The sequence below is a fragment of the Primulina eburnea genome, chromosome 5 (assembly GCF_022965805.1).
Source record: "Primulina eburnea isolate SZY01 chromosome 5, ASM2296580v1, whole genome shotgun sequence".
NCBI classification, from domain to species: Eukaryota; Viridiplantae; Streptophyta; class Magnoliopsida; order Lamiales; family Gesneriaceae; genus Primulina; species Primulina eburnea.
Window position 1 is genome coordinate 8,125,418 of NC_133105.1, and position 9,718 is coordinate 8,135,135.

Genomic DNA, 9,718 nt, shown 5'->3' on the forward strand with positions numbered 1-9,718 from the left:
GTTTTATTTGCGAAATATCTAATTTCAGTATTAAAATACTTGATTTGGTAATTGAGATACTCATAAAAGTTAATAAAATACTAGATATTCTAGTAGGCGATGTAATTTCACCAAATGCTCGCATTTCCATCCAAGATGCATTTGGATGACATGTACATTTCATTTAAATATTTTTTATTTTTAAAAGAAAAACAAATTCACAACTAAGCATTGAACTTTTTGAAGTACTTATTTTTACTTGCGAAATACCTAATTTCAATTTTAAAATACTTGATTTAGTAAATGAAATACTCATAATGAATATTAAAATACTGAATATTCGAATATGCAACGTAAGTTCACCAAATGCTCGCATTTCCATTCAAGATGCATTTGCATGACATGTTCAATTCATTTAATTATTTTTTTATTGTAAAAAAAAAACAAATTCGTAACTAAGCATTGAATTTTTTCAAATACTTACTTTTACTTTCGAAATACCTAATTTCAATTTTAAAATACTTGATTTGATAAATGAGATACTCATAATGTGTATTAAAATACTGGATATTCGAATATGCAACGTAAGTTCACCAGGTGTTGGTCTTTCCTTGAAAGATGTATTTGGACGACATATCCTTCTCATGTGATATCTATTTTGTAAAAAAATATATCAAATTCTCAACTAAGCATGAAACTTTTAAAGTAATTAGCTTACTTGATAAGTACCTAATTTCAGTTTCAAAATACTTGATTTCATAAATGAGATACTCAGAATAGGTAATAAAATACTTGATATTTCTAATATGCATCATGATGCAATTTCAATGCATTTGAAATTTTAACAAATACATTGTTCATCACTCTTCATGAAATAAAAATAACAATTTATTTCGGTATACAAAGAAAGAACTTACTTTTATTACGGGACAAGTATGCTACTATATTTTTGTTAAAGGTAAGTGCTTATTTTGATCTACAAACAACTTACTCTTACTCCACGGATCAGTAATGAACTATGTTCATTTCTTTAAATGACATGAATAAGTATTCTAATAAATCTTAGTTGAAAAAACCAACCATGACTGAATTTAAGTTGCATATTCAAATATCCAGTATTATATCACATATTATGAGTATCTCATTTACCAAATCAAGTATTTTAAAATTAAAATTAGGTATTTCGCAAGTAAATGTAAGTACTTCAAAATATTCAATGCTTAGTGATCGGACAAAACTTTTATTGTAAAATTCTTAATAAAAATTAATAATATTCAAGGTAGAAATAATCGCAAGTGCACGATATCAAGTAATAATATAGTGTACAAGAGTATGAATATAGTTCCTTTAAGGACTGTATTTCTCAATTATTATTATTATCAGTTATTCAATTTTTAGCAGCGATACTTCAGATGATTGTTTACTACTACAATTATTAAATAAAAACTCAATGAAATGGTTCAAGGATTAAATGATGAAATAAATAAGCTAGAAAGATTGATTAAAGTTCAATGAGAAATGAATTTGTTGAGAATCTCGGTTCACCTACTTCTCGCTAATCTACTTAATTCATTCGACAATGATCTATTCTTTCAAAGAGATTTCCTATCCAATTGAACATGCCCTCTCAAGCTATGTCAAACTAATTCAACTCAATGAAGTAATTAAATCTCTTTAATTATTTATCAAGGGTGAATTGCATGTCGTTTTATTTCGACCTACTGGACTATGACTATCGACGGGTATCCGACTTTATATTCCTATGTAAATTGTAAATCCACGGATTATGCTACTCGTTCCTATCAGAGGCTATTCTCTCGAAGAACATTGTCTGGAAATCTTCAAATATTCGCTTCAAGCTTATTTTTCTCTTTCAAAGCTTTGTAGCTGCTGAAAAGTTCTGGAACATGTCATCCAAATGCATCTTAGAAGGAAATCCGAGCACTTTGTGAACTTACGTTGCATATTCAAATATCCAGTATTTTAATACTCATTATGAGTATCTCATTTACCAAATCAAGTATTTTAAAACTGAAATTAGGTATTTCGCAAGTAAAATTAAGTACTTAAAAAAGTTCAATGCTTAGTTGCAAATTTGTTTTTTTAGAATAAAAACAATTAAATTAAATGAACATGTCATCCAAATGCAGCTTGGATAGAAATGCGAGTACTTGGTGAACTTACATTGCATATTCGAATATCCAGTATACGCATTCTGAGTATCTCATTTACCAAATCAAGTATTTTAAAATTGAAATTAGGTATTTCGCAAATAAAAGTAAGTACTTCAAAATGTTATATACTTAGTTGCAATTTTTTTTTAAATAAAGAAAATAATTAAATGAAATGAACATGTCATCTAAATGCATCTTGGATGGAAATACGAGCACTTGATGAACTTACGTTGCATATTCGAATATCCATTATTTTAATACCTATTCTGAGTATCTCATTTGCCAAATCAAGTATTTTAAAATTGAAATTAGGTATTTCGCAAGTAAAACTAAGTACTTGAAAAAGTTCAATGCTTAGTTACAAATTTGTTTTTTTAACAATAAAAAAATAATTAAATGAAGTGAACATATCATCCAAATGCATCTTGGATGAAAATGCGAGCATTTGGTGAACTTACATTGCATATTTTAATATCCAGTATTTTAATACTCATTCTGAGTATTTCATTTACCAAATCAAGTATTTTAAAATTGAAATTAAGTATTTCGCAAGTAAAACTAAGTACTTGAAAAAAGTTCAATGCTTAGTTGCGAATTTATTTTTTTTAAATAAAAAAGTATTTAAATGAAATGTACATTTCATCCAAATGCATCTTGAATGAAAATGCGCGCACTTTGTGAACTTACATTGCCTACTAAAATATCCAGTATTTTATTAACTTTTATAGATATCTCATTTATCAAATCAAGTATTTTAAAATTGAAATTAGGTATTTCGCAAGTAAAAGTAAGTATTTGAAAAAATTCAATGCTTAGTTACAAATTTGTTTTTTTTTTTTACAATAAAAAAATAATTAAATGAAATGAACATGTCATCCAAATGCATCTTGAATAGAAATGCGAGCATTTGGTGAACTTACGTTGCATATTCGAATATTCAATATTTTAATATTCATTATGAGTTTTTCATTACCAAATCAAGTATTTTAAAATTGAAATTAGGTATTTCGCAAGTAAAAATAAGTACTTGAAAAACTTCAATGCTTAGTTGCAATTTGTTTTTTAACAATAAAAAAAATAATTAAATGAAATGAATGTGTCATCCAAATGCATCTTGGATGGAAATGAGAACATTTAGTTAATTTGCGTTGCATATTCGAACATCCAGTATTTTAATACACATTATGCATATTTCATTTACTAAATCAAGTATTTTAAAATTAAAATTAAGTATTTCGTAAGTAAAACTAAGTATTTCAAAAAGTTCAATCATTAGTTGCGAATTTATTTATTTTAAATAAAAAATATTTAAATTAAAAATAAATGTCATCCAAATACATTGGTGATGAGTGAAAAGAGAAGATAACCAACAAAAATAGGTATTTATATAATTTTTTTTATTAATTACAAGGGTAAAAAGGTAAAAAGGTATGAAACATGTAGTAAAAACTAAAATGATCTTTTGTCAGGTACTAAAATAGAAAAAAAAACTAATAGGTACTGAATCTTAAGTAAATCATATGCAAATGTATTTTTCTCAAAATTGCCCTTGATTTAATCGATGTTTAATGTTCAATTTATTTATTATTACATCATATTTTTTAATTTTATAAGACGAATATCCGACTCAACATTATTTTTTATGTCGATTTTTTTAATATATTAATTAACTAAATCAATACATCTTATGATATAATTAGATTTTTTATATTATTATTATAATAATAAACCATAAGATATAGTAATGTCTTATTAGTAATCGTAATGATACCGTTAAGGCTAAATTACTACTATTATGTAAACTAAGTTACATGATTGTTTGGTTCAATAATTCTATGTGTGAGATATATCAATCGAAACGTGATGTTTATGTTTTTGTACGATTTAAAAGATTTGAGATGCACTCTTACCACCAGTTATAGTTTTTGATAAAACTGTAAGCGTTCGATCTTTTAATTGATATCATAGTCAAAGTCACAAGTTCGATTTACATTGATTGGAAGGATTGTAATTATTGAGTTAGAGATTATTGTGTGTAATTAGAGTCACTACTGGTTAGACAATCAAATGCGGTGCTTGTGTTGATGTGCAATTTAAAAGATTTGAGTTGCACAGTTACCATCAACTATAAATTTTGGTAAAACGACAAGTGTTCGGTTTTATAATGATCGATGAAAAAAGTAAATATGCATGAACCCGAATGAATTTTAAAACTCGTTTTTAAAACATAAATTCATGTGAATTTACAAATCTACTTTCTCAAGTCATTTTAATTTAACCGACCCACACATCTCCTTTTTCAATCAATCTATGATTTTTCCAAGTAATTATTATACCACTTTATTAGCTTTTCTCCCTCTAATTTCTATGCGATATGTAAATTATATTTTACGAGCAAATCACTTTTACCATAATTTACATGTTTTTCCCTCGTGCTGTGAAGATATTGTAATAAATTTCACGTTTTGGCATAAAAAGGTGTCACTCGTGTCTCCACTGCTTACATACATGCATATGTATGCTAACCGATGAGGTGAGTAGGTATCATATGAGACGATCGACTTGGTTCATATTTAAAATGAACATTAGTATTTTCGGGTCGGGTCGGAGTCCATATCACTAATTTATTTCGTGAGACAGTCTCAAATGAATTTTTGTATTTAAAATATTTTGATATAAATGATGTTAATATCGAAAAGCAAATATCACAACATATGTTATTTTTTGTCACAAATTGTTTGATATTATAGATTCAAAATACGAATTTTATTGATGAAAATTTGACAAAAACTGATGTGAGACGGTCTCACGGATCGTATTTTGTGAAACATATATCTTATTTAGGTCACCATGAAAAAATATTACTTTTTATGTTAAGAGTATTACTATTTATTGTGAATATCGATAGGGCCGATCCTACTCATAGATAAAGATTAATGAGACCGTATCACAAGAAACCTATTCTGAAATATTAGTTCATTTATGTAATTAGTCAAATAAATTTTAGTAAAATATTTTTGTTCAAAATTATACCATGAATCCAAAAAATTGTTATTCCGAGATGATGGACTATTATAAGATAATAATAATATATATATATATATATATATATATATATATATATATATATATATAGACACACACATACTAACAAAATAGTATAGATTAAATGGGATAATTCCAACAGAATATGCCAAATTCTTGATAAGATAATATATAATTCTTGATAAGATTATATACATGTCTACTAAAGTTTTCAAATATTCTATGGTCGCCGAATCGATTTTTGAAATATGGGGGAAAAAAATTAACTGCAGTAAATTAAATATCATACATTGACTTTTACAATTTTTAGAAAATCAGAAAATTAAGACAATAAAATAAATAAATTGTATTATATGCTTAGAAAAGCACAATATATTTTTTTAAAAAAAGTAAAATATTTTAATTCTTTTTCTTTTCGAGGATCAAAATATCTCCATTCTAAGTTCGACAAATGGACCACACAACATCGAAAAAGAATATTTTTATTTTTCATTTTTAAAGATTACTATTTTCATTGTTTTATTAGAAGTTCATCTTGATTTTTTCAGTGGATTTATATACTGTTTAATTACAAAATATCACAACTTCTTTCTTTCTTTTATTATTATTATTATTATTATTATTTTCATTCGATGACTATTGTAAGGCTCCGAGCCTGTCTTTTTGGGTCCCACAATCACAGTTTTCGTGATAGTCCATGACTGTGAGTAGGATGTCATGGACTATCAATAATGCTGTGATTGCATGACCCGAAAGGAGTAGGCCTATGGACCTTACAATTATTTAGTTACGAAAATATTACATCTTCATTTCATTTTAAATTTTTTTCATTTGATGGATATTTATTTACAAAAACGTCACATATGTATTTTTTTATTTAACTATTTTTTACCTTTATTTGTTTTTAATTACAAAAAACAAACTGTACAAACATAACTCTTGCATCGAATATTAGTTTCAATAAAATCGAAGGTTTGACTGCGAAAATCGTAGCGCGCACACAAGATTTTGTTTATAGTAAAAAATACCAAACGGATAAGGAATTATTATTAATGTATGTTAACATCCTATTCTATATATCGCTATAGTATACAGTTGCAGACAGAAACCATCTCCACTAGGATCCAAATTTTATTTTAATTAATATCTAATTTTACACATTTTTAATATTTTAGAACTTTATTTTAATGTATATCAAGATTTTGTGGCCGAAAATTTCAGTCTCCTCGGCAAAGGGTCTACGTCTTGGCTCTTGCTGATTGATCCACACACACACACACACACAAGAAAACACGTGGCATTAAAATTCGATAAATTTGAACGAAAAAAACAAGACTTATCATAAGCACATAATAATGCAATGGACCCATGATATTTTATCTAATATCATTATCAAGCATATGCAATGCATATATATGATATCATATAATATCTTTAGTAGTATATATTATATATAAATAATTGGTTTAGTTATAATTTTGTATACAATAAGCACGAGATATACAAAAGAAACATGTAATATTTATATGTTATACAAAAGTACGAAGCCTGCGGCAAAGCCCCAGACACGTTCAAATTGGAGTAGTAGATGAACATTTGACTAATAATCAGATGATTAAAATATGGCACAATCCCTTCAAGGTTACCCTTGAAACAATTTCAAACGTCCGAGGAATTCATCATACTTCAAATAAACTTAACTATGAACTAACATGCACTGTTCAACAAATGGAATGAAACGTTGCTCGGTCTCGACTGGCACATTTGGGTGAAGGCAGCATGCATCAAACTTCAATAAATAATCAACAGATGGACATGCGCATAATGCATCCGATGTTTGAGAGCATTCTCAAGGGCAGAAAAACCACTAGTTCGGACTGTGTCAACTAAAGATAAACACCAGCATTTAACCAAGAGGATAAAAAGTGAAACATGGGTTCGAATCACTAAAGCATATTTAAAAACCAAAAAGGAGCATACTACTGAAAAACACGGGCCAAAAACATGTTTCCCGACGTACCCACACAAGAAGCAGTTATTTGTGAACTTTCTATCTACAGCTAAGAAGAAAATGGTGGGAATAGTGGGGGAGAGGTGGTGGTTTAACTAACTAGTGAAAAAACAGGAATTCTAGGAGTCTTGGATAGAAGGCAACTGCTGGATTCTATGATCCTTAACCGCATCCTTGATCTTGAAGCTTTGCATCTTTTGCTCATCATAAATAAATCAAACAGTTGGATTTTACACGGCTCCATCACCAATTTTGTTGTCACGACGCTTTCCAACTCTTCGTCGTCCACTTCTTCGCGAAGAGCCACTTCCAGATTTGTCAGGAACTGGCTGTCCAGAACTAGAAGGTATATGATGCCCAGGTAACCAAGCAGGGAACCCAACAGCAGGGATTCTGCAGAATTCACCGTTGAGAATTAAACATAACTACCATTATAAGAGGGTGGATAAATACAGACATGAAATTTAAGAAAGGAGTTATATGAGCAGACAAATGATCAGAGCATAACAACCAACGATCCAAGAAACAGGATGAAAACATAAATTTGCACAAAAGTGAACTGATGGTCGAGGGAAAGGGGCAGTGCAACCACACCTGGAAAGAAACAGTTCAACATATAACTATGGTTTATTATACGATCGAACTACAAATCAAAGGCATTGGTATTACAGAATGAGCTTGTTCTGATAAGCAAATATGATACAATTCTAGTACTAGGAATCGGAGTAAAGAGTCACATTTTAAAGAAAGAGGAGGGTAAATACAATTTACTCCCGATTCAGGCAAAGAGCAAGACAAACAGCAAAACATCAATTCATAAATTAACACACAATTAATGGTGTACATAAAACCAAAGCATGACATCACCAGAAACTAGTATGCCCTATCAGTATCATAATATAAATAGGAGAATCGTAGAATTGGAATTCAAAGTCCTCACCCAACAAGAGCACAGCAGACTCCTGCTTGTTCCTGGAAGCATCATATGCCTTACTGTTGTGCAAGGAAAGCCGCAATGCTTGATTCTCAGCAAGACAGCATTGGAGCAAAGTTCCAAGCCTCTTACATTCGGCTTCATAGTACTTACTCTTCAATTCAAGATCCTTCAGGTACATCTTCTTCCTTTCCCGTGATCTCACTGCCGCATCTCGGTTCCTGATTAGCCTACAATTCACATACACCAAGTTTAGGGATTTCAATACAACAAGTTACACTCCAATATACAGAGTGATGGAGCTCGAAAAACAATAGCACTTCCACGAAAAAGTCTAGAAGAAGCCGAAGAACACAGAGAATACAAGCATGAATCCGTTTCATTCATAATTACGGAACCTACATCGATTTTTGTACAGATAAAAATAACAATAATCACACTGTTCATAATCAAGCAACAATACACGCGATGTTTTTTTTTTTTTAAATCAAAATCAGAAAAGAAGGAGAGGCAAACATATTCAGCCCGATAGAGAAAAGTAATACCTTTTGCGTTTTTTGTCAACGGGATCGTCAGTTTCTCCGTCATCACCACCTTTATCCTCGTTGATCTGCGTATAATTTTTCTCATGGTAGCAATCCTCTTCTCTCTCTTCTTCTCGCGCCTCAACCACCTCCGAGTCAGGGCTGGCTAACAAACTGTTTTTCTCACCGGAGCTGTCCTCTCTCTCTTCTTCCGCCACCACCGACTCAGGGCTGGAGGACGAATCCTTAGAGAGATTCTCCGACACAAACCAGGACCCATGCGGCGAAACCAAAAACAAGTCCGAGAAAAAATCATCCGTCAAAGCATCGTGGCGTTCTTCCACTGGTTTATCGGAATTGGACTCGTCATTCATAAGGTATTGCTCGATGTCCTCGATCGAAAAACAAGAATCCATACTACCTGCAGCTGAGGCGGTGGCGGCGCCCGGGTCATCAAACAAATCGAAACCCAAATCATCTGGGACGTTATCCAACAAATTTTCCCAACCAATTAGCTCATTATCGGTAACTCCAGTCTCGATCATACCCGCTGAGCCAGAAGGGAAGAAAAATTACCCAAAATCCATGAATTTGATCATGATTCGAATTTAGGGGGTGCGTTTTATAGACGGGAAGGCGCGTTTGGGCAATTTCACGGTCGTTTCTACTTGCCTCCCTCTTCAGACGGGGGATTGATCTGGTCCCGTAGATCTTGATAGATTGGACCACATGCTCCGTATTGTATATGATAATTATCTCTCCTCTAAACAACATCACTCAACCAATCAGCATTCAGTATTCACATGATGGGGTGGGTTTACTTTAGGGTTAATACTACGCTGTATTACAATTTATTTTTATTATTATTTATATTTAAGTATTTTTTATTTTCAAAATCAATTCTATTATTTTCATTTTAATTTTTAAATACTAAAAGCTAAAAATATAAAAGTTTTCTATTTTTTCTGAATTTACGTCGAATGGTTTTTTATGCAATCTTATATTATTTTAGGTAAAAACTTGGGTGAGATGGTCTCACGGGCCGTATTTG

At 30.4% G+C, this 9,718-nt stretch overlaps 1 protein-coding gene across 2 annotated transcripts; it reads right to left on the reverse strand.

Moving 5' to 3' along the window:
* Window positions 1-6,967: 6,967 nt before the first annotated feature.
* LOC140832877 (uncharacterized) lies at window positions 6,968-9,309 on the reverse strand. 2 transcript variants are annotated; one of them, XM_073197149.1, is made up of 4 exons: window positions 8,886-9,309; window positions 8,689-8,816; window positions 8,150-8,373; window positions 6,968-7,602 (listed from the first exon to the last, which is right to left on the reverse strand). In XM_073197149.1, the coding sequence occupies exons 1-4, from the start codon at window positions 9,210-9,212 to the stop codon at window positions 7,301-7,303; spliced, it is 981 nt and encodes a 326-aa protein (XP_073053250.1). In that variant the 5' UTR covers window positions 9,213-9,309; the 3' UTR covers window positions 6,968-7,300. The 2 variants fall into 2 exon arrangements, with proteins under 2 accessions (XP_073053250.1, XP_073053248.1); XM_073197147.1 differs by having other exon boundaries at window positions 8,689-9,308.
* Between the last annotated feature and the right edge of the window lie 409 nt (window positions 9,310-9,718).

Coding starts and splice junctions, on each gene's coding strand:
- LOC140832877 (XM_073197147.1), bottom strand. CDS start 9,212: ATGATCGAGACTGGAGTTACCGATAATGAGCTAATTGGTTGGGAAAAT. Junction 8,374..8,688: donor GTTGACAAAAAACGCAAAAG/GTATTACTTTTC, acceptor TGTGAATTGTAG/GCTAATCAGGAACCGAGATG. Junction 7,603..8,149: donor GTCTGCTGTGCTCTTGTTGG/GTGAGGACTTTG, acceptor TGAATTCTGCAG/AATCCCTGCTGTTGGGTTCC.